The sequence below is a fragment of the Blastomyces dermatitidis genome (genome assembly GCF_000003525.1).
Source record: "Blastomyces dermatitidis ER-3 genomic scaffold supercont1.4, whole genome shotgun sequence".
Lineage (NCBI taxonomy): Eukaryota > Fungi > Ascomycota > Eurotiomycetes > Onygenales > Ajellomycetaceae > Blastomyces > Blastomyces dermatitidis.
The window spans coordinates 4,504,322-4,531,173 of NW_025544777.1; the positions used below are offsets into that span (position 1 = coordinate 4,504,322).

A 26,852-nucleotide genomic window follows, 5' to 3' on the forward strand; every position below is an offset into this window, starting at 1 on the left:
ACTCACTGTTATCACCCTTTTCACCTCTTTCACTCTCTACCCTCTCATCATCATCATTATCATCATCTCTACTTCTTCTACTACTCTCTTTCACTCTGTATCATCTCTATCACTATTATCAGATTAATCAGAGCTGTACAGATTGCAGAGTCAGCTATTCAATCTCATTCATGAATTCAAAGAGATATATATGACATCACATGAGATTTTATTACAGAGTATTTAGCAGTATATACTATAAACACAGAGATCAAAATATGATAGAGATAGTAAGAGAGGAGTAGAGATAGTGAAAGTAATAGAAGAGACTGTAGAGTAGTAGAGATAATGATGATGATAGAGAGGCTAGAGAGTGGAAAAGATGATAGAGAGAGATGATAGAGATGATAGAAGTGAGAGAGATAATAGAGATGGTAAGAGAGGGGTAGAATGATAAGATGAGGATAGAGATAGAGAGTGGAAGTGATAGAGGGTGCTGTGAGGCAGTAGAGGCAGTGGTGGTGATAGAGAGAGTAGAGGTGGTAGAGGTGGTAGAGGTGGTAAGAGTGAGAGTGATAAGATGGGGATAGGGGTATGGAGTGGAAGTGATAGGGGGTGTTACAGGGCGTTAGAGGCGGTGGTGATGATAGGGGGTAGATAGAGTGGTGCAATTGGCAGGCGCCACTACATGAATATCCACGGATTTTTGATGGGGTGCATGTGATGTCACGTGAGGTCACGTTACAGGGCATTTTACTCGGAAAAGTTGGTTTTTCTATAATATATAGAGAGATGAACTCAATAATAATATTAATATCTTGTATATAGTGGCCCCCTGCCTCTATAACTGTCCAAGATTAATCAGATATCTCTGCTATAAGCCTCTTGTAACTGCTTCTCTGTTATAGAGCCCCAGGCATTTCTAATCATCTCTCAAAGTGCATCATAAGAAAGATTCCTCTCATTCTCATGATTCATCTATATTAACTGCTTCATATGATTTCATACAGATTCAATTGGATTCAGGTCAGGGGCATGCTTTTTAGAAGTAGCTTCTCTAAGTTCAATGAACTTCTTGATAGATTATCTCAAGCTGATTGAATATTCTCTCATAGGTCCATCCAATGTTGATCACAGATTAATCACTTTGTAGAAGATGTACGCAGCGTATATTGTGTACAGACTCCAGAGTATGAGAAAGGAAACTGGCTGTCTCTCCTATTTGTGCTGTATGTACTCCGTACGGAGTACTGTGTGCGTAGGGAGATATTTGACCCTTGCAAGAAAAAGTCACCGAAAGTCAGAGCGAAACATCCGCGGCGGGGAGAAGGTAACTAACTTATAAACTAACTCTGAACCACCAAACTTGACTGCCCCGCCCTCACGCCCGGAAACGCCTATTCCTATTATCATCTTATAATTTATGTATTCCTAGCCTATAACTATAGCCTACAAGGTGGCTGTTTTCAGGCACCAGGGGCAGCGTAGCGTTGATTGGCCCTCATTTCTGCTTCTCTCAGCGCCCAAGGACACGCTTTTTGCCACAAGTCTCCTTACAATTTTACAATTTTTCCGACTTACGCTACATAACTCTCCAGTGTTCTACTACTACTATGCGTATAGTAGCGAATAGCGAATAAGATCCTGGCATGGCATGGCCGCATGCGGGAGTTCTTCCTTTTTTTAACACCTTGAGTCCCTTTTGAAGTTTTTAGATTTTACCAATGCTTTCCCACAGCATAATTTATTTCCTCAGTTTCTGACATTCGGTGAGGGAAAAAAAGAAAAGAAAAGAAAAGAAAGAAAAAGAGCGCTTTTGACTCCGGCATGTCACTCATCACTCTCTCATCTGCTTGCTGCCAATTCTTTCAAAACACAATAATAATATTACGGAATTCAGACTCCAGTTTTCTGATTAGAAATAGTCACCTGTCACATGACAGACAATAGCTGTAAAGATTATAGAGTATAAACTAGATTCACTGATTCTGCTCCACCATGTCTACTAACTATGCGTAGCAGACCCGCTGTGTTAACTTAGAGGAAGAGAAAAATACCAAATTTCCTTGCCTGATATCTTCTCCTTCTTTCCATCGAACCATCAAAACATCTCAACATCTCACAGTCCTCAACATCATATTGTTTATTGATTGATGGCAAGTTCCAACTTGTTTACATCCAGATTATTGTACGGCAAGATAACGTCTTGTACTCTGGCAAAGTGGACGGATCACGAAAACGAACCTCATGATCTGTCGCAACTTCCTGATATTCAGCGGGTGGAGACCCAGGATAGGATAGGGGTCCAAGAGTTGAGACGGCAGAACCTGGACTGTGATTATCGCCACCGCTTGACTGCTACCTTCAAAACTCCGAGTCTCTTCGCAAACATACACTGGCAGGTGACGCAGGTCCCACCCTTGAGAAACAAAATCTCCACGAGGTTGAGACGTGTGAAGTTCTTCTTCGAAAGCATTCATTCTACTATGCTATGGCTGCCAAGTGACAGACACATGGCCGAGTTTCAGGTCTTTGCTTCAAGCGGTAGGTATAGTTATACATCAACATTGCTTGAAAAGGTCAACCCACAGAATTCGAACAGATTTGCCTTTCTCCGTTCACAACGACATCGCACCTGCTAACAATAATATGTTCACCGAGGATGGCGATGGCACGCCGGTCCTCCATTGATTTCGACAGCTGCCGGTAGGGTAGGTTGGGGAGTTATTGCGCGACATAGAAACAACAAGGACGCGCATGAATGGCATAACCCTGAAGTCAAGACTTCAAATTTGCTGATTACTCCGTACGATGGCCTGATTATGCCCCGCCGCCCCGACAATGCATAGACTTCATCCCTTATCTCAAAAATGAGTTTCCAACGTCAGTGAAATGAGCGAGAACCCTTGCCTTGCAAGAAGGTTTTGGCTTTCTGAGTCTAGTGAATAACTGTAATGCTAGGGGTTGATTCTGGTGCACCTATTCTTTTGGATAGATCTGTAGGATTCACAGAAGGAATAATAGGCCATTAGAACGGAATTACTTGATTTGGTTATCTAAATGACTATTGGTGTCTTTTCTTGGGCAACTTGAATGCGGGGGGGGACCTGTGAACCAGTAAGAGATGGCTGGGCTTTCTCTCCCAATACAGATGTGAAAATTGAACCTTGTCCATGTAATGTACTGTACATGTACTGTACGTCGACACCCTCAATCCCTTGTCAAAACCCACTTGATTCTGAAAAACTCAGCTCTGGCTGCGGTAATATCTCATCAGGCTGCTGTGATACGTCGAGGTTCACCTCCGGTAGTTCGTCAATAGCTGAGCACAACCTTTTAAAATGAGAAGGCGCCCAGTCATCATACACGCCCATCACAAACTTATAGGATGTCCATTTCTCTTTGCCATCCAGTGCTGTGAAACTGAACTGGTGAATAGGGTGCCGGTGATAGACAGTTTTATCTCCATCAATCACAGGATAGTGACCATAGATCCTCACCATTTGATGATCATGAGAAATCGAAAAGGACAAAATCTGTTGATGCAGCTCCTTCTCACGCTTCACAACCCTGAAGAGCTTGACAACACCTCTTACCGAGAGAGTCATGCTGTGTGCATTCTGTCGATCTGCTATATCAAGTGCTGTCATTCCACACTTCACCTCCGCTGTCATAAATGGAAAGTACATGTATGCAGTACTCATAAAGTAAGACATATCACCAATTTCACCAACAAATGGTGCAAGCTTCTTCAGTTGATTTTCAGTGAAGGACTGTCGGGAGAACCCTACCGCGTAATCGGGTTGTGGCTGAGGTAATCGAAATTGTCGAGATTGTGCAGGTGGTGGCAATTGAGCCTCATCTAGAGGAATCGAGCTATCCCAGCCATCATTCATACTAACAATCAAATGCGGAAATGTGACATGACCGAGGTCAATTGCACTCTCCGCCGAGGGCACAATTAATTCACCAATGATCCGAATAACTCCAGTCTCATTGTACTTTCTTAGTCTGTCACAGGTTGATCTGAAAGCTTTGTCATCAAACACTGTGTCTCTGGGAACTTTGGTGTCTTTCATCAGCAGCTTTTGATAGAAGTCCTTGCTGTCTCTGGTGATATCATCCTTATGCCTTCCCATGAAACTACCTTTAGTCTCCAAATATACTTCATAGTTCTTGTCGGTGTAAGGTCTACTCTTCACTTGAGAGATCGTTTCGCCACTATTTGGCTTCATCCGGCGAAGTGATGGCGTTTTCGGTCTTGCAAGGCAGTGTTCTATGATGTCTGGTTTTGAAGGGTTTTGGGGCCATTTATATTCATTGAGTGTCCAATGCTCGATTAGTCTATCCTTGCTGGTTCGTGACCGTTTTGAAGGAGGATCGGGATTATCAGATGGGCGCTCAGGTCCAGGTCCAGGGTGTAGTCGTTTATGCTCAGGTGAACGCTGTTTGGAAGAGATCAGTGGGCCGTGTAGAGTCTGGAGTAGAATTAGCTCCAATCAAGTGATCATACCGGGTAGTAACTACCTCTGGATTGCCGGCTTGAATGGCTGAAGGGAGATTAATGCTCCTACGTTCCTTTATTCCGCTTACTATGTCCTCACTAGCGCTGGTGTCCTGCTCACGGGAGTAGTATTTTTGGAGGCGTGTGCTTCTTCGGCAAGTACGGAGTCGTAGTTGGCGATGGGGCCGTGTCTCTGATGATTGTTAGTAAAAGCAGGCTAGATAGGGGGAGCTAAGAGTATACCATAGCCCTGGATTCTTAACGGAGATGTTGCTTGACGCGGACCCATGTTGAATTGGAGGGAAAAAATAAGTGGTTTTTACACTTATGTTGCTGAACGAAGCGGTCGTCTGGAGGGAAGAGTAGAAACTAAGTGGGAGGAACACTAGGCGGGAGCTAACTTAATATGGGCTAGTACGAATATGTTCGTGTATACTTCCATTATGCCAAACCTATTTATACACTGTAAATTTTGCTGGCTTTTGATATCGCCAAAGCATTCCCCGCCTTTTAATTCCTCGTAGCTAATAATAGTGCGTTTATGATTCTTTCTCCATGCTCTCAGCCACAAAAGCCCCGCCTGCCTACTTGTCTCTGTGTACGGAGTACGGAGTACACGTTTACAACAACTACGACTTCGAATCAATATCAATGCATTTTTGGGCAATGACCATTTCATTGGCACGTCTGTCTAGCGAGCCGGATACCTTGGTCCGATACTAAAACCATCGGGATGAATTACGCATTGCTGCCTAATCGAATCGATGTCCTTGGGCTCTTCCAAATTCAAAAGTAGTATTCTGATGGGAGCAAAAGAAGAATAAAATGTGACTAGAACCTAGAACACTAACAAACTAGAAAATGATTCGTATCATTATCTATTTTATTTTATTTATTTATTTATTTATTTTGTTTGGATGCCGGGCGTTGCGCTGGTCTGGTCAAACGAGGTCATCCGGATGATTCAGGAAGCGCCAGCGTGGATCAATCGATCACTCATTATTTCTCACCCACCGCGCTCGCGCCATTTCAGCTCAGCTCAGCTTAACTCTCACTATCTCCATGTTTGTATCCGAAAGAAAGTCACCGAATGAATGCTTTTACAGGTTTCATAGGTTTGTAAGCCCCCAGCTGTTTGTTCCAGCACATATTCTATACACTGGATGTATAGCATCTCGATAGTTCGATGGTGACGATTGGATGTCAAGCAAGCAAGCAAGCAAGCAAGAAGCGCGCCCCTGAAAAGAAAAATAGACTTTTCGGCCTCCGCTCCATTCGAACATGATTCAGCATATCATTTCAAAACACCATGTTTTTCGAACGCGAAACCAGGGCAGTCAAGGCACTCTTGCGAATGCTTGCGAATGAAACGACACTCGCTTTAGCCATAGATGTTCTATCATTATTGTCGTCTGGCACGCAAACATCTCGCGAGGAGATTATCTATAATGCTTGTATCTCATCATTGGGTAGTGGCCAGCCCATCACCTGGTCCATTTGAGGCTCATGTCAAAAAAAGCCCTCTTCCCCCGCATCCCATCTGTCGGGTTTCATTGGTGTTTCCGGATACCATTTTCTATCGAATCAGAGACATTTATCCCGTTTCTCTCAAGTCCACTGCAAATAGCGCCGGTTGATAGTGATGTTGGTTGAGTGACTGACGGATGAGAATGGATGGGGAACGTATGAGCTCCTACCATATGGCTTGTAGTCATCTAGCCTATTTCGCGTTTGAGAAACACAAATAATATATCAAGTATGGAGAAACATGGTGGAGAATATTTCAGTATATTCTATTTGGCGACAAACAAAGCCGTTTTCGTTTTCGTAATTTTGGATTCCCAACTTGGTTTAAATTTCTTCACACAAAGTCCACACCTCCTCAAGTGAGTGCCTCACTTATCGCCACCTCACCTGGGCAGGGGGCGAGCCTGTCCCGTTGACTGGCATTGGACGGCGAGCACGACTCGCTCCCCCCACTGTGCCTGAGGGTCTGCCTGTCACGGTAGGATCGGTTCGACAAAGATATCACACCTTCATCGGGATCGAATTGATCATGGTACTGGCAAGTGGGGGCGGGGGGGGGGGCGATCCAACATATTCAAGTTGGCGGTGTTTTTATCCATCTACATGTATCATCTAACGCGACCCAGGAGCCTGGAAGCTTTGAGCCTTGAGATGGGCCAGGACCATTAGGCGCCCGGCTGGTGGAGACGTCTTCCGTCTATTCATCCCGCCCAGTGCCCGATGCCCTCCACCACCCATGTCCCAAGATCTCATTAAACTTGGGAAGGACGTTTTGTTCTGTTCTGTTCTCGGCCACTGGTTGCTGTGCTTTGTTGGCTTCAGCCTGAAAGCTTAAGACCTCCATTGCATAAAATTGGATGGCGTTTTTCGAACCTCCATCCAGTCCAGGCCGTCTTGCTCGCTGCTAACCAATCCTCCCAAACTCCGGATCCCAAGTTCCGGAGTGGAGAAGGGAGAAGGGAGAAGGGAGAAGGGAGAAGGGCAAGGCAATTAATCACCCTTGGGACTTCAGGGACTACAGTAAGTGGATGGGATTTGTTTCCTTGATGCATAGGGCAATAGCCTAGGGATTATTCAAAACCAAGAGGTCTTTTCCTTTTCTTTTGCTTTTTTTTTTTTTTTTTTTTTTTTTTTTTTTCGGTGGGGGGGGTGTGGGTGGCAACGTAAAGTCGCTTTTGGCGTTTGGCTTCGAGATACTCTGATAAGGGCGGACAGGAGGGATATGTTTATGATGTCTGATATGAAATCAATATTAACAGTAACTAGTAACTATCATAGCTGCAAGGTTTGCTATATTTCTTACATAGCTAGCGGAATTATGCCCCCGATTGAATTGAGCACAGATGTACTTACAGACATTTAGCATGTTTCTCCTTATTAAGAACAAAAGGTGTAACTACTAGTTACAGACTACCCCACCCTGAATACAGTACCGTACCATAGAAGATATCCATCCCCTGCTGCCATTCCTCCATGCTGAATCTTCAAGATTTCTATTCAATCTCCGAGAATGATGGCGGGCCCTCTGTTTGCCTCTTCTCATTTCATGCACCCACTTGGCGCTCCGCGTGGTGTGACAGCCGGCGGTTAAAAATGAAGCAGTTGGACAATTTAAGAGTAGCTAGCTATGTTACGAGTAGTTTATCAATCAATTCTTGAAGGACTCTTGACTCCACCTCCCGCTCCTTGTCCATTACTATGTATTATTTAAGAACGAACCCCCACGTACGATACAGCTGCTAATAATTTTCTATCTAGATCTGTCGAACCGTGCCCCGGCGCAGGGATATCTCCTTGTCCCCTGCGTTCATCCGGGGCAAGGTTTAATATCGTTGCCAACGCCTGCACAAAGACATACCAAGGCGGATGCTGGGTTAATTATGCATAGGAAGGGGAGCTAGGGGAGCCTTGGTTTCATTTTTATTTTATTTTATTTCCCTCTTTCTGGAGGACTCTGCGTAAGTCCAGGATAAAGGGGGTACAATGATGGTTGCAAGCACAGGAAAAGAGCCGCTCCTAGAATCCGGCCGAAACGAGTGAGTAATGAGTTCAAGTTTCAGGGGAAATGCTGGAGTTGATCTGCGCGGAGGCTTCATTTCTGTGGATCTAGCTATTACGTCGGCCGTCTGGGTAGTATTGACGAGAAACCATTGCAATTACCCTTCATCTTTGATCTTTGATGGTGATCAACAGAGTCATGGCTTCTACCAGACGCGAGTTTGAATATTGAGGAAACAGACATGGTTTATGCAGTTTCTCAGAGGACAACAAACATGTCATTGTCCTTGTTGGAAGCCTCCCACATACGATCTCTGATATGGCACGACCCAGTCGAATCGACAGAGGGCTTGCTCTTGATATACAGTCGAATTAAGCCACACATACCGTTTACCTGGCCCAGATATACATCTACAGTACATGCCCATCACACCAAAGCAACGTCTGTACCCCTTTTCCAGCACTCTGGAGATGTGCACTGATTGGTGGTACCTTGGCAGGTGGAGACTTCATACTTCATTTTGTCAACCTGCTGATATTTTGCATCCGGGTCCTGTCCTTTCTTTTTCCCTTTATTCTCTCCCTAACGCAGCAAACATCTCTCAGTGGCTCTGTACCAGATGAGTTTCAATGGGTCACTATGCCCAATGCACAGTGCCTGAACAGTCCTCTTACCGGTGCAAGCTGGATAGTAGTATCCAGAGAAAAAAGCGACAGAATACGAGTCAAGAACGTCGCCCACACCGGCCCGTGATCCTGACGATTGGAACTTCAATTATTGTGTTTGACATCAAGAATAGCATTCCATTACGATGAGACATGAGAGTTGCTGGGAATTTCAATTGACCATGGCATTCAATTGGAGCTCAACACACTCACTCTCTGGCTCCGGCTATCGATGCACTGATTTCAACCTTTGGGCGGGTAATCGATCACGGGCGAGAATAATGAGAGGAAGCTTCTTTTGATTCAAACGGACTACGACTGACTGTCTGGAAATATACACTGTTTCCGTTCGGCTATTGTCATGTAGCAGGCGCAACATTGTAAATATACCACCCCATAAAACAGATACGAACATATTAAATTTTACTCTGAAAACCCCAATCAACAGGCCTCTAATAATGAGAAAATAAAAGAAAGAAAGAAAAAAGAAAAGAAGTTGAAAACTTCTTCATCCCCCGAAAATCTCACTAACAAAGCCGCGCCTCCCTCGCCCGGCAAACCCAACCGCCGGAAGCCGAGGAAGTCGGCACTAGGGCCACCGAAACAACCCTTGGGAGCCGAAAAGATTAAGGAGACAAAACACCAAGAGGAGACGAGATACCCGAGTGCCGGCAAAAGCAGCTCGCCAGCCTAAAAGCCGATTTAGCTAAATGGCCATCATGGACCCCGGGTACTGTGGGGGGAAGGACGGTTGGAAATGGACAGAAAGATTGTCGTGACATGCGGAGAAGATAAACACGAGCAGTTGACTTATATAAACGATCTTACTTCTTTACTTGACCGGTTTCTTCGTGCGTGAGGCTAGAGAGTTACATCCCCCCCCGCCAATTGCTGTATGGTTTCTACGTTTTGAAGATAGCCAATATTAGGACAAACGTTACGGAGTACTCTCCGTCTGGTCCAGACTCAGTTTTCGACCGAGATAGTTTTGGATTTTTTTTTTTTTTTTTTTTTTTTTTTTTTTTTTTTTTAAATTTCAGAGCAACCAACCACCTAGTTATATATAAAACATGTCGACGTACGCGGTACCCCGCAAGCTATGGGAGCATCCCGATCCCGAGTCGACGAATCTCAGCCAGTTTCGACGGCGGCTGGAGCGCAAGACGGGGTTGAAGTTTCCGGTATGTGTGTTCCCCTTTTCATTTACAAGGCTGGTGTTTTTTTCCTTCTTTTTTCTTTCGATATAGATATTTACGTTTCATTCATTCTACGGACGAGCTTTTTGGGACCGCAAAAAGCTACGTTTTGTACCCCGACATATTTTTTTGCCATTCACGCTGCTTTTCACTCCTCCCTAGCACGTATTAGGCGTCGGGCGGGCAAATGCAAAATATGCAAAACCAACATGATTAGGATACCTAGTTAACGTCTCGACCAAATTTTTCCAGACATTTCTCTCCCTCCACGACTACTCAGTCAACAACCGCGCCGCATTCTGGGAATTCTGTTGGCATGACCTCAACCCCATCCACTCTGGCACCTACACAAGGGTAGTTGATGAGGCCGCACGCATGGACAGCATCCCAGAATGGTTCGCCGGCACTTACATGAACTTCGCGGAGAATATGCTCTTCACCTCCTCCGGATCGTCGGGAGTGTCTATAGTTGGCAAGGAAGATGCGAAGTGTGCCGTGACTGAGGTTCGAGAAGGTGGGGCGGAGGGTACACGGAATATCACGTTTGGTGAACTCAGGAGCAGGGTTGGCAAGCTGTCGCAGGCTATGAAGACGGCGGGTGTGAAAAAGGGCGATCGCGTAGCTGTTGTTGCGAGCAATAGTATCGATACTCTTGTTGTGTTTTTGGCCGTGACGGCGCTGGGAGGGTTGTTTTCGTCCAGCTCGACTGATATGGGTGCCAAGGGGATTCTGGATCGCTTGCTGCAGATCAAGCCCCAATGGCTGTTCATGGATGATTGGACAGTATACAATGGGAACACCATCGATTTGAGGCCGAAGATGAAAGACATCGTTCGAGGGATGGGGGGTGTGGAGGAGTTTCAAGGAGTTGTATCGCAACCTCGATTCCAAGATCGTCCTGCCGATGTGAGCATGGTTCCCAGAACGCAAACTTTGGTGGCATTCTTGTCAAAGGTGAAGTCCAATAAGTTGGAATTTGTGAGAGTTAAGTTTTCGGATCCGTTCTTGGTCGTTTATTCTTCAGGTATGATCTTGATTGCAACATGTATGTTGGATTTTAACTGCGTGAAAAGTCTAACAAGATGGAATCAGGAACGACTGGAACACCAAAATGTATTGTGCATTCGGTTGGAGGCGTTGTCTTGAGTGGCCTGAAAGAGGGAAAACTGCACCGAGAAATGAACTCGAATTCGGTGGCTCTGCAATACACCACAACAGGATGGATAATGTATCTCAGTGCGTTGCAGCCATTGATGTACGGGTGCAGAGTCGTCTTGTACGACGGCAGCCCCTTCTTACCTGATGTCACCTCGTTCATTAAATTGGCTGGAGAGCAGAAGTAAGTCACAGATCCCCTTGGATTTCCAAGAGACGCATTCTGATTGAGTCAGGGTAACCCACCTGGGCACCTCCCCACGCTATCTGTACGAACTGCAAAAGAACGGTATTCAACCTCGAGAGATCACTGATCTTAGCAATCTGGAGGTAATGACAAGCACTGGGATGGTGCTTTCGGATGCCCTGTTTGAGTGGTTCTATGACAAAGGATTCCCGGCTAAAGTGCATCTCTCAAATATTTCTGGCGGTACGGATATTGCGGGCACATTTGGAACCTCAAACAGTCTGACACCGTTGTACGTGGGTGGCTGTCAGGGGCCGAGTCTTGGGACCCCTATTGCTGTGTATGATCAGACTGTGGAAGGTGGAAAAGGCGTTAAAGGGATTCCACTGGAGGAGGGAGTTCCAGGTGAATTAGTTGCGACAGCAGCGTTTCCCAACATGCCTGTCATGTTTTGGGGAGAGAACGGTGCAGAGCGCTATTTTGATGCATACTTTGCTCGATTTGACGGTAACTTGACGCGTTCCCTCTTGCGAACTGTTTGGTTCCCAGCTAACAATCTATAGATGTCTGGACCCACGGCGATTTCATCATGATCAATCCCACCACCAAGCAAATCTTTTTCCTGGGACGTGCGGATGGCGTTCTTAATCCCTCAGGCGTGCGGTTCGGATCATCCGAAATATACGGCATTCTCGAGAACAAATTCGCCAATGAGATCTCCGACTCCATCTGCGTCGGGCAGCGTCGACCGCGGGATTCAGACGAAACTGTCATGCTATTCCTGCTCATGCGTCCTGGCGTTCCCTTTACCAAGAAGCTCGTAGAGGACGTTAAAGCCGCCATCAGAAGCGGATTAAGTCCCCGACATGTGCCCAAATATGTGTTTGAGACTCCAGAGATCCCAGTATGTAATGTACATGTACACCCAGTTCCAGTATTGGACTCATGGAAGTTTGCAAGCTGACCAAAAATTTTCTAGACGACGGTCAACTTGAAGAAGGTCGAACTGCCAGTCAAGCAAATTGTGTCTGGGAAAGTAATCAAGCCATCGGGTACATTAGCCAACCCCGAGAGCCTCAACTTCTACTACCAATTCGCAGAGGTAGAGAAGTTAGTTGCTCCATCAAGTAAGCTATAAATGTGGCAGCAATGCAAAAAAGCAGATTTTAGATAGAAATATAGATAGTTTGTCGCTAGGCGCTGTGCATCTCGGGAAGAAGTAACAAAAGACAAATATAGAAAAAAAAACACAATAAGTAGTTATCTTTTACCCTTCTTCTTTTCCTTTTCCTGGGAAGCACCTCCTTCAGACTTCGTAAAGCCAGCTTTTAGTAGGGCATCTCGCGCGGCTGTGTTGATGATTCGGAACCGGTCAGGGCCCAACTTAACTCCCCCGTACCATCTGGTCACAACGACGACCACATCCCACACATCCATTAGCTGCATGAGATGCAACATTCTGGCCCCAGCAGCCGTTTCACCGTCATCATCAAAATCTTGAAAGATAGTTCCCTCGGCCACAGGAACGCCATTGGGCCCCGGCGCGGCTTTTTGCTTAATCCGCCACGCCGTGATATTGTGAGTTGCAGATGCGATTTTCTTTTCTGTGCCGAGGAGATAATCTAGATATTTTTTAGCCGTCTCCGTTGATTGAACTCTGGCGACACGCGCCACGAATACTGATTTCTTCTCCGTTATGGGATCTGAAATTACCCAGTCTGGGGGACTATCGAGGCCAAAGGACGCATGTAGTGATGGCGGCGGAACAGCTGTATCTACTGCAGATGTATGGGTGGTGGTAGGGTCCGCATCTTCATTGCCGCCAGCAGCAGACGCTTCATCGGGCTCCCCAGCTCGCATTTCACCGAATCGCTCTCCGCACTCCTCTATAACGTCATAAAGACACACGAAACCTTCTTGCCAGACCTTCTGCACCGAGCCACGTAGCACATTGAGCCATTTTTCCCCCTCGCCCCGAGAACTCGTAGATGCCGTGCCGATTACTCGAGGAGGGGTGGCGGGGTATTTGCTGTCGAAGCCAAGGAGGAATGAGAAATCTAAGTGATTCGGGATTCGGAGGATTATTGTAGTTGTAACCGGGAATTCGTCCGGGGCACTAGGAGGAGGATTGGAAGGGTTTGATGTCAGTGTTATGGTGGAAGAATCATATATTGCGTTGACTGAATCGATCTCTTCGGCGAGCTCGTCGTTCAGGCGGGAGGTCATTGTTGTTGTGACGGTTTCATTGAGAGGGTGAAATTGTTTAATTGATGGAGGATAGTATTGGGAAATGTATTCTAGAGCAAGAGTGAGCTTAAATTTGATCTTTTTCTTCTTGTGAGATCGCGTCAGTTGTATCATTCAATATTTGCTTGGGTATGGTTGTTATCTTGAAGTCTATTTAACTTAACTGGCATTCTGCGGATAAACATTTTAGCGGGGTTCTGGAGGCAGTTTTGTCCAACTCCAGTCCGATTGGAGATACCTTTTTTACCTTAGGATCTCTGCATATGCACAGCACCAATACCTAACTACAAGAGACAGTGGCCTGGTGGGGATGCATAGAATGTTGATCATGCGTGTTGATATGTCGAGTTGACTTTGTCGCCAGGGCAAATATTGACCCAGGTTACATATAAAAATACACTCGATGTAGGCTCAATTCCGAACGCACGCAAGGTCGTCGAAATTACCGCCATTAATGAAGGCAAATAAAATAGATTGAGATTGGGTATAATTGGCTTAAGTTATCCAATGAAACGGTGTATACGCCAGCCTTCATTGATGTATGCTGATGGATATGAAAAACCCCTAGCATGGCATGGCAAAACAGATAAAACAAAAATATCACGAAAGCCAAAAAACGGGTTCCACTAAACCTACTACCTCATCTATTCCCCCTCCCGCTTCCCTTTTCATCCTCATCCTCATCCTCATCCAAATCCCTCCGCGCCCAGAAATCTCTACAACCCTCCACAAACCCCTTAGCCGAGGCCCCTACATCCCCTTCCGGTATCGGTGCAAAACACAACCGGAAATACCTGAATGATTCATCATCATTGCGTCCACCCCCTTCAGCATCCTTACCACTGCCGCTACTAACTGGATTAAACAACCCCCCCGGCGCCACCAGACACAGGAACGGCTTCTTCATCAGATGCTTCCAGAGCGCGGTGGATAGTCGTTTAGTAGATATATCGCCGCGGGACCAGAGAGGGTGTGTCTCGAAACACATGCGCACCCAGACGAACATGCCGCCGCGGGGGAATTGGAAGGTGTATAGTGGGGTTTTGTGGAGGAGTTGCCAGTCGTCATCGTCGTCGTCGTCATCGTCATTATCCTCATCAATGTAGTTATCGCTGTAGCGTGCAGAAGTGTCGGTGGGGGGAGAGTGCTCGATAATCGACCTCCCTTCCTCCAAAATCGTGCACATAGTACGCATGCGCCATTCGTAACCAGCCCGCAACCCTTCCAGCCACCGCACCCATCCATCCGTCTTCCAGCTGACAGACTGCCTCCCACCACCACCAGTACATTTCTCCTCACTAAACTCGCCAAGCTTTTCCTCACTCCCTGCACTACCACCACCCACAATCAACCCCGCAACCATCGCCTGCACGAACCCAGATGGCTGCTGCGTGCTCGTCTCCGTAATATACAGAATCCGCTCTACAACCTTCGGCTGCGCCGTAAGCCAGCCTAGTCGACAGCCGGGCGCGATGCTTTTGGAAAACGTGTCGAGGCGGACCACGCGGCCGTCTGTGTCTATAGAGAGGTAGGAGGGGACAAGGGAGTCGAGGAAATGGTAGCCGGATGGTTTGCCGTGGGCATTGTAGTTGGGTGTAGTGGGGTGAGGATTGAGAGCGTTGCTGCTGCTGCCGCAGCCGCGGAAGTGTGCTTCGAGCTCGTGAGCAGCGGAGGGGTATTGGAGGTGCCAATACGGGTCGTCTTCGATGATAATGATGTCGTATTTCTGGCAGAGGGCGTAGAGCTCCCTGCGTCTTGGGACAGGGAGGACGGCGCCGGTTGGGTTCTGTCCGATTCTACATGGGTTTTTTTCGGTGTTAGTAAGTTGCATTACAAATAGCGTAGGAAACAGCAATTAATGAGTAGACGACGGCGGGCCCCCCCGGGGGGGGGGGGGGGCGAGGGGGAAACTTACGTCACCGTATACATCAAATGCGGCCTCTTCCCACGACTAAAATCCCAATTTTCAAGAATACTCTTCAACCCGCGCTCCCCATCTACCATCATCCCATCCGAATCCATAGCTACAGTCACGACATTGATACCCCGCGGCCTCACAGTCTGTATGGCGTTCATATACACAAATTCCTCGCACAGGATACATTCTCTATCTCTAGCCCAATCACGGTCCTTATCCCAGACATTCGTCAGTGCCTCGATGGTCTTGGAGAAGCCGTCTGTGGCACCGCATGTGAGAATCACTTCTGGTCCGTCTGAGTAGGGGACATTTGGGTGCAGATTTTCGCGGACGAATTGGCGGATGAAGGAGAGGAGGGGTGGGTAGCCTTGTGCGGTGCCATATTGCAGGGCTGTGGCAAGGTCGATTCGGGTTGCGGAGTTGGAGTTGTTGCTTTCTTTTGGGATGGTGAGTCGGGCTGTTGGGGGTGGGGTTGATAACAATAGGATCTCGTCCTCTTCAACCTGCGTAGTGACTGGGTTGGTGGAGGCGGGTGGGTTGATTCGAGTTGGAAGCGCGACGGTGGCCTCCAGGGTATCATATGGGAAATATGAGGAATTGGGAAGTCCTTCAAATTTGTATCAGTGATTTATATAGTTAAAGCCAATGTTATTTGTTTACTTCTTCCTTCGCATATATGAGCTAGGGGTAACCCTTGTAAGAAGATGCTTACCTCCTGCTAGGTTATGGATGCCCGGTATCGCAAAGTACTTGTAGAACTTCTTTACGTCGCTTCCCATCCGATTTTTCGCCGCAACGGAGAAGTGATGGGACAGATCAACAGGAGGCTGCTTTGGAAGGAGTCCATTCTTCGCTTTCTTGGCTTCATTGGGCTTGTGTTTGGGGTATTTGATTTTCGTCGTGGTGGTGGTGGTGGTGTCTTGTTCTTGGTGGTGCTGGTTGTAGGAAAGTTTCGGGATAAGTGACCCAATTGCATATTTATTGGCCGCCATTTTATGAAATGATTCGAGAGAAATACTTAGGCATACATAACAATAGCCCAATCGGAAAGTTCCTGGCGGTGGTTGGATTTTAACTGTTTCGCCGTTTGTTCGATATTTATGTATTGTCTGTCTCTCTTTGGAGTTTTCGTTCGAAGATAGGTAGAGAATATCTGGCCTTGCTGGTATCGATGTCCTTGATTTCAAAGCCAGGAATCAAAGGAGTTCGTATTCGCCTGGCGGGTAGGGAGTAAACCGTTCAGATATAAAACTATGCTGGAACGGGTCAGGCGCGGATGGAGATGTAAAGGCAGGGCAGGGCGGGCAGTCAACTCGTAAGTTTTATAAGTATACGGACTATAGAAATATAAATGGTAACGATGGTACAGGTGGGGGGGCTGGCTCCGGGGGGAACGCCTACAGTTCCAGCGGACCAATTAGGCGTGCAACCCCTATTAGTTTTAGGGGTGATTTCAGCGCCGAGTTCTCGAGTTCCGTCCGGTATTGAGATTTCCACTTATATTTCTACAAGGGCTCCTCCTCTCCACTCATCCCGTACCGCCAGCCGAACCCTGATACGCCGCGACGGGATAAGCAGCGGGCCAGCCGCGACCAGCAAGGAAGGACAATGTACTCCGTAGTACTCCGTACTGCGTAGAGAGAGGGGAAATCGGATGCAAATCAAGGGGGGAAGAAAGCCTAGAAGGGCAGCTGATGGGTTAAAAATAGATCGACAACCAATAATGGAAGAAAAGACGGTAACTATGTCTCTGGCTGGTACCTTCCTATACAAACTACTGCGGCGATCTACCCCGGAGCTACTTCGGGATTCGGCCTCTCTTCACCATCCTGCTGACTAACTCCGCCCAACCGGCTGCCCTATCCGCCATTCCGCCTCACCTCCACTCCGCCACTCTCACTCACTCCTTGTCGCTCTACTCTGCCTCTTCTATCTCTGCTGTTTCTGATATTGTCTGCTATCTCGGTGCCGTGATACCCCGATAGACCCGCGTCGTAGTCGACTATTCGTGCTGTCATTCATTCTAGTGTCCGTCTGCTTCTTCTTCTTCTTCTTCTTCTTGTTGGCTGCCTGGCGGTCTGAGTTAGTTGGTAAGGGTTGTTCTTGATATTTGATATTGATATCGTACAGAATAAATTCATCTGATCTAATTCCCCCCTCCCCCCCCCCTCTCCCCTTTTCGTTACAGCTATAGATAGCACAGCGAAACTATGGCCAGAGAACCGTGGGATGATGAAGAGGCACTCTCTGGCAGGACCGTCATCACCACGCTGACCGACGATGAGGATGACCCTTATACGGACGAACCTGATGGCATCCAACAACTGGGCATGTCAGGAGGTGTTGAGTCGGCGCCCACTACCCTGCCCATACCTGTCTGGCTGGCGGAATCCTCCAAATCTTTCCACTGGAAATGGGTCCCGCTGCCATTGCGCAAGGCTGCCCGTTCGACTGTGAAGTGGCTTAAAGGCCCCAATCCGCCTCGAGTTCTGCTCCTAAATCCACTTTTCCCTAGCATACAGGCTATGCCTGTCAAGCTCGTAGATCGATTCTTTCCGAAACGAAAGTACAAGATTGGTCTTCTGTTGGCGGTGTATTTTACCTGGTTTCTCCCCTGGGCGTTGGTCCTGAGGAACTCCGCTTCTGGTGGTCATATCGAGGGCTATGGGAAACCTGCTCCGATCAGTTGTGGTGCTAGCTACTGGTACGTCTCATTTCCAAGCTGTTTCTATTTCTATTTTTATTTTTATTATTTTGGTTGAATATCCTGGAGTGTGTAATTGAAATATTGAATTCTAACGGAACTTTTGAAATCTACAGGGCTAAGGGAAACGAATGCGGCCTCAATGGGTATGAATGCCGGCCATTTAACCGCTCGACTTTTGCCTTTCGATGTCCTGCGTTCTGCAGTAGCCATCTCGTCCTAGAGCCGTACGTGGTAGGCAATGAGACTGTCAACTACCAAGCTCTGGTAGTTGGGGGTCCTATTCCTGGCGCCTCGAGTGATGATCTCGAGGGTGCGATCTATCGAGCAGATAGCCACGTATGCCAGGCCGCAATACACGCTGGAGTTATCAGCGACTCTACAGGAGGTTGTGGAGTCGTCGAACTGACTGGCGCTGGCCATTCGTATTTCGCCAGCAAGGCGAATAAACTCGCCTCAGTTGGCTTTCCTTCAACTTTCCCGAAATCATTTAGATTCCTCCGTCTGCCGGGTTCGCAGTCAGACTGCCCTGGCGACTTGCGGTGGCCGTTGTTTGCGATTACCGCAACCGCTATTGTCCTAATCTCCCTCTTTACGACCTCCCCCGCCGTATTTTTCTTCACGACATTTTTCATGCTCATTCTCCACGTGGGTCTTGTATCTGATCCGCCGGAGCTACACAGGGTTGCAGACCTATTTTCGCTCTTATGTTCCAGGCTTCTGCCCGCTAGCTTCATCGCATACGTGCTCTACATCTACTGTGCGCGCCCTCTTTTAGAACCACTGGCTTCCCCTCCCGTTTACCAGTTCAGCAAAACAATCCTATACCTAGGTCCTGCGTTTGTTGGTGCTCTGAACAACTACACGTTTGCTCTATGGATCCCCATCCAACGTCTTACCCCGCACGACATCAAAGCCCAGCCAGGCGCGCCCATCGCCCTCGCCATCATGATCACTATCATCGTCTCCATAGTCCTCGGCCAAGCCTGGCACATCCGCCAAGGCGGCCAATTCTTCCACTACCTAAAGATTTACCTCTGCATCGGCGCCGGCTTAATTTTCCTCCTTGTCCTCCCCCAATTCCGCCTGCGCATCCACCACTACATCCTCGCCATGCTCCTCATGCCCGGCACCGCCTTCCCCATCCGTCCCTCAATCATCTACCAGGGCCTGCTCCTCGGCCTCTTCGTCAACGGCGTTGCCAGATGGGGTTTTGCCTCCATCATCGAAACGCCAAGTGCACTAGGTGAACTTCCAGGGCCCGGTAGCAATGGCTGGTGGGGCGCCACTAGCCCCAACATCACGAACTCCTCCGTCCATATCTCGCTGCCGTCTGGCGACCATGTGGATAGGGGTAATGGGAACATCACCTTCCAGCTGTGGGAGCCGGAGCGCATGGAGAAGCTGAATGTGGACGGCATCAGTGTGCTTGTGAATGATGTAGAGCGGTGGCGTGGGTTTGTGGACGAGGATGTTACTGGGGAGTTTGTCTGGCATCGGCAGGGGCATCGGGGACTGGATATGTCCAGGCCGAAGCGTGCTGGTGTAGAAGAGTACGAGCATGATGATGACACTGTTATATCAATGCAGGATCAAGATGGGAATGAGGATCCGGCTGAGGATCTGTTTTTCCGATTTGCATTTTTGAAGGGGTCGAAGGTCGGACTTTATGGTGGCGTTGGTGTTTGGAATAGAGATGGCAGCTGGATAAGTCCTCCGCCGCCGAGGACTTGATTTTCTGATTTTCTGATTTTCTCTTTCTCTTTTTTCTTTTTTCTTTTTCTTTTTCTTTTTGCTTCTTCTTACACTCATATATACATTCTTCGCCCCTTCTGTTCCCTGCTCTTCATGCTCACAATTGTCTAATTTGGTATCCCCTTCTCTTTTCTTTTTTTCCTCTTTTGTTGTATTGCCGCAAGGCAATCAAGTAGTCAAACTAGCATCATACTTACCTAGACGGACGGTGTGGCGTTTTTATATTTGTTCAAACGTTATCTTTTATAAACTCGGTTTGTTTTTTCCCGTTTGTTTCCCCCCCTGTTCGCTGCCCTCACCCCCCCGGCCCCTTTTAACGCACCAGAACCACACGTATCTGATATGGTTCTACATGGCGAGTTGAGTCAAGTTGTTGATTTATGATGTGATATGATATGGTGCTTGAGTGATTTATGATTATGCGGTTTTGTGCGTGAGACAGGTTAGTTACTATACATTATATACACACACACTCTCTCTATATATATTTGGTTATCTTAGAAGAGGACCCGTGATGGAGAGAAGTTAGAGAGTGGATGATAGAGAGGTTTTCCCTTTCCTACTCTTTTTCCACTTTTATCTCCTCGGAAGGGCACTTTTTGCCGGACCAACATGATGGGGCCGAAGAATCAATGGCAAGGAGGCCTCTCAGTGCGCCAGGAGGTGATGTCGGCCGGGGCACCAGTTCAATGACTCCGTGTTTGACGAGGATATGCAGGAAACAAAGATTAAAGAGGTCCCCTCAAATTCCACTTGAATTGAGATCTCCTTGGTTTCATTGACTGAGATCAGTCAGCCCCAAATCATCCCTCCCACGGTCTCCTTGCGTCCTAACGCCGCTAACGACTCCACCTAATCTGAGCTTCGAGCAAAATAACAGCCTTGGAGACGAGCGGATAAGGATTTTACACCCGCAGGACGAACAGGCGATTTCCAGGATCCGTCTGACCGGCTTCTTCCGCCGCCAACGTCGTCTGTCTCTGTTTCTCTTCCCGGCATAGAACCCGTTGCTCCAGATGCGACAGATACAACGAACGAACGTCCTTGGGATATCACACATCTCTATTCTCCCGATTGTCAATGGAAAATCCGAAGCTCACGCAAATCTTCAAGCCACCCAACCAAACGCATCATCTTCGAACGCTCGAGAGAATCAAAATCGGGTCGATGTACAAATTCTAATCCTAACGGTACTCAAAGAGTCCAGATAACGGTTCGACCGAGGCTTGTCTAGCCATTATACATAGGGCGAGATTGCAGCCCACATCTATCTGCTATTACACCTAGCCAGTGAGAAAAAAAAAAAAAAAATAATAAGAAAACATTAGGCGCGTTTGCGACGTGTATTGGCGAGACGGAAATGAGGAGCCTGTTATATTTATGCCATGATTGAATAGTTGTTTCTGATATCGGAAATTACCATCTTGAGAGTACTCATAATAATTTCTTGGCTAATCCTCCATAGAAATCTAAATCGATCAATAGTGGTACCAATTGACCACGTAAAATCTGGCATATAAAAAAGGCTCTCAAAATCTCTTAATATCTCATCCATTCGGTATGCTCAACGTATGGACGGACGTTCGCCGCAACTGATGGACATCATTCTTGTAGTTCCTCACGAAAATAGATGGAGCTCCTGATAGTGAATTCCCCCCTAAAAAAAAAGAAAAAAAAAAGAAATTACAAAGCTGGAGAGGGTAGGACAGAGTACGGAGTAGACGAAGAGGAAAGGGCTTTCGAGCCAACGCATCATCCTTTATGCGTATTTGTACCATTGATTTCTCCTTCTCCAAAGCCGCTTGATGTACTTTCAGGGCGGTGAACTCACGGTCTCTCATTTTCTGCCAACTTCCTGTATCCGATAATGTAACGGTAGCTGTAGTCTTTTGCGGACCAAGCGTAGACTCGCCATTTTTGTGTTCCACCACCTTTTGGTCCATGATTTTTCTTCTTGTTTTATGTTTTCAGATTCCAGTGGCGAGATGGGCGTGATTGCCTTTGCAAAAGATCCCAGATCTTCCACATGATCCAACCAGTTCAGGACTCCTTCCACAGACGGGGGTTCAGGAGGACAAGGCAGTGTGTATTTGTTTTCGATTCGAGGTGTTGTTTTTGAAGACTTGGCTGAAGCGTTGTGACCTTGGTAGCGGCTTCTTTCCTTCGCTGCCATCACGGCCTTCAGGACCCTTCTTCCCGCCATTGTCATCGTCCCCACTCCCGTCATTGTCATCGTCATCATCAGTATTTCACTTCCTTTTGCCTCCGCCTTTGCGGCGTTGGATCTGGACGGCTCCCGAGCTGCATCGAATCGTTGATTTGATTCCGAACTTCCGGAGGCTATGAGTTCATGATCTCCTACGATAGGCTCGCGTACCATTGGGGGGAAAGGCAACCGCGAAGCGCCTTCAAAACTAGAGTCTGTGGATATCCGCGGAACGGCTTGGGGAATGGAGACCAGTTCATTCCTGGGAAAGTAGTTAGTTATCCACATGCTAAAGAAGTAAACGCGGCATAGTGTTCTGCTTGGATCGACCCGTGGGCACGTCCTATATTAGTGGTAGAATTTTTTGTATTTGGCGCTACGGGGAAACCAAGGAGCTAAAGTGGGGACACCTGTAAATCACCACCAGCGCCTGCTGGTAGAAGGGCCGACCAACCGCGGGACCCTCAACACCCCCCCTCAGACCAGCTACCACAGAGTACAGTACTTCCTCTCAGTGACTCTCTTCAGTGGTCTCCCCACAATGGCTCCTTTTTAATAATGGACTGGACCACTCAGTCCTAGGGCTCACAGGACTTCTAGGGCACACTCCTGGGATGTCTCTTGACACTGTTTATTTGTTAGGAATTTTTAAGTCCATTCTGAGATTGAATCCATGCATGTTGATCACAGCGGGGCTCATGCTTAACAGTCTCATAATCTGTAGGCTACTGGGACAAAAGAGCTCAATCACTACCAGTGCCTGCTGGTAGAAGGGCCGACCAACCGCGGGACCCCCAACAACACCTACCTACCCCTACCGGTGGCAATGACAATGAGCACCTTGCCTGCACTCCGGCTTCGTAATAATTTCGTTCAAACTCAACGAACCCGGTCTCTGGGAGTACAGCCCAAATGGGATACGGGTCGTCATACCCATGGCAGGTGATGCAAAGGCGCATCATGTGTTTTAGATGTGCTCGATAAAAGACCTGGGGAAGGATCCTCATTGCTTGCCATCGATGGGCCTGTCATAAAATATTTGGAAATAACCGGACTGGAACAAACGTGGAAGACCGGCAAGGAGTGTACTGACCACGGTAGCTTCGATGCTCGCATGGACATTGTGGGCAACTTCCACCTGTATAAGGGAAGGGTAAGGGCCTTCACATAGCCAACAAACCCCGCCGCCATATTGTAGCTTGACCTCGTCCTTTAGTGGGTCTGTAGCTGACCTGGCACTAGCATCTCATGGCCCTGAAGCATCCAGTGAATGAGCTGCTGGTGTTGTGTATGATGTGCTTGTCATTTGATTGCATTGAAAAGAAAGATGAAAAAAGAAAAGGGGAAAGAAGAATGAAGCAGGAGAAGAGTGAGAAGTGAGACAATGCATATTAATTAATGAGAATTATCTCAAGTGTTTTCAGCACCAGCTGATTTGCATGAGATGTGAGTTTTAGTGAAGTTTCAGGCTTAGAGTTCTTTGATTCTCACTTCACAAGCATTACAGTGTATCAGTGTTCAGTCAAAGACTTCAAGATGCCTCAGATTATCTAGACCTTTATTTGCAGTTAATAAATGATTCATACTTTGAGTGGTATTAAACTCTATATAGAATGACATTCTTGAGTTTAAAAGAACTTTAAATTTTAATATAGTTACATGTGTCTTTGCTTAATTTAATTATATTATAATTGAGTGTATTTTATCACAATGTTATTATTATTACAATATTAAATTCATTAATTATCTTATTATTATTATCAATTAATCACTTATAATATAACTACTGAAAATGAAATTATTAAGAAAAGAATTCAAGGTATTTTTAATATATATAAATAAAATTTAAAATAAAAAATTTAGTTTTTAATATAAGAATTTAATATACTTTATTTCTATTTTTATTACTATATAATTGAAGATAAAGAAATAGTTAATTAATCAGATATTAAATAAATCTCAGAGAAAAAAAGTAAAGAAGTAAATTAAATAAATAAATAAAGTTAATTATTAATAATATCTAATATTTTTACAAATTTAATTTTTACTTAAAATTATATTACTAAGATTAATTTTTATACTATAAAAAAATATAATTTTATAAATTTATTAAATAACTTTCAGAGTATAAATAAATTAAATATAATTTAAAAGAATATATAATCACTGAATAATATAATTACTTATAGATATATTTATAAATATAAAAAACTTTAATAATTTTATTAATAATTTATTTTATATATAAGAAGTCAGCATATATTTATAATTTTACATTAATTTAAGCAATTTTTAAATTATATTTAATAATATATTTAAAAACTAATAAGAAGTACAAGCTTTTAAGATATAATAATTTTATTTACAAAACAATTTAAAATTATTATATTAAAATAATTTTAAATATTTCAGAATAAAAATATATGAAAAAGAAGTAAGTAAAAAAATATTTAATTAATACTGTTCTACTTATTAAAAGAAAGATTTATATTTATTAAATTATCTCTTTTATAGACTAACTACTTTTACTTATATAAATTAATTATATATAATATAACTAGACTGGCTGCTGAGATTATAAATTTTATATTTAATCTTATTTAATCTGATTCTATACATTTCTTAATATAAATTTCACTGAGACTAATTATTAAATAAACATGTAAAGTGACTATATATCAGATCTTAAAATGAAATTATAACTTGAAAAAAATGAGAAAGTGATTCTATTTAATCTTATTTAGTCTTATTCTTAGTATAAAGTGACTATTTTTAGACATTTTAACATTTTTTTTTGACTATTTTTAATTTTTTAAAAAGTAACACTTTTTAGTAACACTTAAATAAGATTTAAAGTCATTTAAAGTAATAAAAATAATTTAAATTAAGAAGTGAAAATCATGATCTTATTTAAAAAATATGATAAGAGTAGATAGTAAGTCTCACTAAGACAGTATAAGACTACTATCTAATGTTAAAACTGTGTAATGAGATCTGTTAAATTAATAATAAGACTATCAAAAATTCTGATTCTAGTCTCAGACACAGTTATATATAGACTGATTATATAACTGTGTCTGAGATCAGAATCAGATTTTTTAATAGTTTCATTATCAATTTAACTGATCTCATTACATGATTTTAACATTAGATAGTAGTCTTATACTGTCTTAGTAAAACTTACTGTCTACTCTTATTATATTTTTCAAATGAGATCATGATTTTAACTTCTTAATTTAAATTATTTTTATTACTTTAAATGACTTTAAATCTCATTTAAGTGTTATTAAAAAGTGTTACTTTTTAAAAAATTAAAAATAGTGTAAAAAAAACCTTAAAATGTCTAAAAGTAGTAACTTTATGCTAAGAATGAGACTAAATAAGATTAAATAAGATCACTTTCTTATTTTTTTCAAGTCATGATTTCATTTTAAGATCTGATATATAGTCACTTTACATGTTTTTTTAATAGTCAGTCTCAGTGAGATTCACATCAAGAAATGTATGAGATCAGATTAAATGAGATTAAATATGAAATTTATAGTCTCAGCAGTCAGTCTAGTTACACAGTCAGTCTAAATATAACTATATCTGAGATTAGAATCAGAATATTTGATAGTTTTATTATTAATTTAATTAATTTTATTATATAGTTTTAAAATTAGATAGTAGTTTTATACTATCTTAGTAAGACTTACTGTCTACTTTTATTATATTTTTCAAATAAGATTATAATTTTCACTTCTTAATTCAAATTTATTTTATTTCTTTAAATAACTTTAAATCTTATTTAAGTATTATTAAAAATTATTACTTTTAAAAAAATTAAAAATAGTTTAAAAAAACCTTAAAATGTTTAAAAATAGTAACTTTATATTAAGAATAAAATTAAATAAAATCACTTTCTTATTTTTTCTAAGTTATAGTTGTGGTTTGAAAGAACGTATAACTGTTGAATAATAACACAGCCGCTTTCAAACTACTAGTGTATGAGTGTAAAGAGGCCATAGCGGCTGCTAATTAATTTAACATACAATATTACAATATATAAGAAGTCAGTGTATGTCTATAATTGTATACTGACTTAAGCAACCTTTGAATCACATCTGATAGCATGTCTAAAAATCAGTGAGAAGTGCAGACTTCTTCAGAGTATGATAATTCTATCTACAAAGTGATTTATAGTTATTATGTCAGTGTGGTTCTAGAACATCTCAAAAGATAGTGTATAAAAAGTAATGAGTGAAAGAGTATTCAATTGATACTGCTTTACTTATTAAGGAAAAACTTCACACTCAGATAAATGCCACATATGCAAACAGATGAGATGTGAGAAAGAGAATGAGAGTGATGAATAAGATTCAAAGAAGTTCACTTTCTACTCAAAAGAAGAATAAAAAGAGAGAAGTGATTATCACTGAAGTTATACAATGATAATAAAAATTATATAATAATATAGTAATATAATGATACAGTGATATAATAATAGACATTATATAATTAATAAGAAATCACTGAAATGAATATCTTCTCTAGTTAATATAAATAACACTCTTCTCTGCTATCTGAACTGGAAGATATACAGAACCTTTCAGAGAGTTTACTTAAAGTAATAAGAAAAGCAGCTGAAACTGCTGAACTGAAATCAAAGCTCTGTATACATATGAGAATTCTAAATGAGATCAAGGTCTTGCATACACAGTGATAGACTGAGATGAAAGTCAAATAACAATTAACATTCACTGCAGATTAAGCATTCACTATGAAGAGCTTTGCTGACACAATTATCATTATTAATAAGAATAGAGAA

General features: G+C 44.1%; 7 protein-coding genes across 10 annotated transcripts; 3 read left to right on the forward strand and 4 right to left on the reverse strand.

Annotated features, from left to right (window-relative positions):
* The first annotated feature begins 1,751 nt into the window (after positions 1–1,751).
* BDCG_04448 lies at positions 1,752–3,332 on the forward strand. Of its 2 annotated transcripts, XM_045420110.1 has the most exons (2): positions 1,752–1,945; positions 1,999–3,332. In XM_045420110.1, the coding sequence occupies exon 2, from the start codon at positions 2,133–2,135 to the stop codon at positions 2,619–2,621; it is 489 nt and encodes a 162-aa protein (XP_045280880.1). In that variant the 5' UTR covers positions 1,752–1,945; positions 1,999–2,132; the 3' UTR covers positions 2,622–3,332. The 2 variants fall into 2 exon arrangements, with proteins under 2 accessions (XP_045280880.1, XP_045280881.1); XM_045420111.1 differs by having other exon boundaries at positions 1,752–3,211.
* Positions 1,953–4,817, reverse strand: BDCG_04449 (uncharacterized protein). Its single transcript, XM_045420112.1, has 3 exons — positions 4,727–4,817; positions 4,507–4,676; positions 1,953–4,457 (listed from the first exon to the last, which is right to left on the reverse strand). Exons 1-3 carry the CDS (start codon positions 4,770–4,772, stop codon positions 3,201–3,203), a joined length of 1,473 nt encoding a protein of 490 aa, XP_045276279.1. The 5' UTR covers positions 4,773–4,817; the 3' UTR covers positions 1,953–3,200.
* Positions 4,818–8,820: 4,003 nt separating this feature from the next.
* BDCG_04451 (impact family protein) lies at positions 8,821–13,549 on the reverse strand. The gene has a single exon (XM_045420114.1). It carries the CDS (start codon positions 13,436–13,438, stop codon positions 12,473–12,475), a length of 966 nt encoding a protein of 321 aa, XP_045276281.1. The 5' UTR covers positions 13,439–13,549; the 3' UTR covers positions 8,821–12,472.
* Positions 9,683–12,580, forward strand: BDCG_04450 (acetoacetate-CoA ligase). The gene is made up of 6 exons (XM_045420113.1): positions 9,683–9,855; positions 10,123–10,894; positions 10,963–11,209; positions 11,262–11,719; positions 11,776–12,116; positions 12,192–12,580. The coding sequence occupies exons 1-6, from the start codon at positions 9,745–9,747 to the stop codon at positions 12,348–12,350; spliced, it is 2,088 nt and encodes a 695-aa protein (XP_045276280.1). The 5' UTR covers positions 9,683–9,744; the 3' UTR covers positions 12,351–12,580.
* Positions 13,550–13,624: 75 nt separating the features above from the next.
* On the reverse strand, positions 13,625–17,120 carry BDCG_04452 (aromatic amino acid aminotransferase). Its single transcript, XM_045420115.1, has 3 exons — positions 16,090–17,120; positions 15,375–15,984; positions 13,625–15,255 (listed from the first exon to the last, which is right to left on the reverse strand). Exons 1-3 carry the CDS (start codon positions 16,367–16,369, stop codon positions 14,100–14,102), a joined length of 2,046 nt encoding a protein of 681 aa, XP_045276282.1. The 5' UTR covers positions 16,370–17,120; the 3' UTR covers positions 13,625–14,099.
* BDCG_04453 (LCCL domain-containing protein) lies at positions 16,642–22,494 on the forward strand (the record flags this gene model as incomplete). 3 transcript variants are annotated; one of them, XM_045420117.1, is made up of 4 exons in its annotated part: positions 16,642–16,692; positions 16,747–17,467; positions 17,566–18,081; positions 18,198–22,494. In XM_045420117.1, the coding sequence occupies exons 3-4, from the start codon at positions 17,588–17,590 to the stop codon at positions 19,813–19,815; spliced, it is 2,112 nt and encodes a 703-aa protein (XP_045280883.1). In that variant the 5' UTR covers positions 16,642–16,692; positions 16,747–17,467; positions 17,566–17,587. The 3 variants fall into 3 exon arrangements, with proteins under 3 accessions (XP_045280883.1, XP_045280882.1, XP_045276283.1); XM_045420118.1 differs by lacking the exon at positions 16,642–16,692 and having other exon boundaries at positions 17,444–17,467; positions 18,198–18,227; positions 18,288–19,815; XM_045420116.1 differs by lacking the exon at positions 16,642–16,692 and having other exon boundaries at positions 16,748–18,081.
* Positions 20,148–23,580, reverse strand: BDCG_04455 (uncharacterized protein). The gene is made up of 2 exons (XM_045420119.1): positions 22,803–23,580; positions 20,148–22,472 (listed from the first exon to the last, which is right to left on the reverse strand). Exon 2 carries the CDS (start codon positions 22,328–22,330, stop codon positions 21,674–21,676), a length of 657 nt encoding a protein of 218 aa, XP_045276284.1. The 5' UTR covers positions 22,331–22,472; positions 22,803–23,580; the 3' UTR covers positions 20,148–21,673.
* Positions 23,581–26,852: the final 3,272 nt, after the last annotated feature.

Excerpts from the sequence above, each read along its gene's own strand:
- BDCG_04448 (XM_045420110.1), top strand. The coding sequence starts at position 2,133 with ATGGCAAGTTCCAACTTGTTTACATCCAGATTATTGTACGGCAAGATA.
- BDCG_04449 (XM_045420112.1), bottom strand. The coding sequence starts at position 4,772 with ATGGGTCCGCGTCAAGCAACATCTCCGTTAAGAATCCAGGGCTATG. Across the intron at positions 4,677-4,726 it reads GTTAAGAATCCAGGGCTATG|AGACACGGCCCCATCGCCAA; the intron begins GTATACTCTTAG and ends AACAATCATCAG. Across the intron at positions 4,458-4,506 it reads TTCAAGCCGGCAATCCAGAG|ACTCTACACGGCCCACTGAT; the intron begins GTAGTTACTACC and ends ATTCTACTCCAG.
- BDCG_04450 (XM_045420113.1), top strand. The coding sequence starts at position 9,745 with ATGTCGACGTACGCGGTACCCCGCAAGCTATGGGAGCATCCCGATCCC. Across the intron at positions 10,895-10,962 it reads CTTGGTCGTTTATTCTTCAG|GAACGACTGGAACACCAAAA; the intron begins GTATGATCTTGA and ends AGATGGAATCAG. Across the intron at positions 11,720-11,775 it reads ATACTTTGCTCGATTTGACG|ATGTCTGGACCCACGGCGAT; the intron begins GTAACTTGACGC and ends AACAATCTATAG.
- BDCG_04451 (XM_045420114.1), bottom strand. The coding sequence starts at position 13,438 with ATGACCTCCCGCCTGAACGACGAGCTCGCCGAAGAGATCGATTCAGTC.
- BDCG_04452 (XM_045420115.1), bottom strand. The coding sequence starts at position 16,369 with ATGGCGGCCAATAAATATGCAATTGGGTCACTTATCCCGAAACTTTCC. Across the intron at positions 15,985-16,089 it reads CATCCATAACCTAGCAGGAG|GACTTCCCAATTCCTCATAT; the intron begins GTAAGCATCTTC and ends ACAAATTTGAAG. Across the intron at positions 15,256-15,374 it reads CATTTGATGTATACGGTGAC|AATCGGACAGAACCCAACCG; the intron begins GTAAGTTTCCCC and ends AAACCCATGTAG.
- BDCG_04455 (XM_045420119.1), bottom strand. The coding sequence starts at position 22,330 with ATGTGGATAACTAACTACTTTCCCAGGAATGAACTGGTCTCCATTCCC.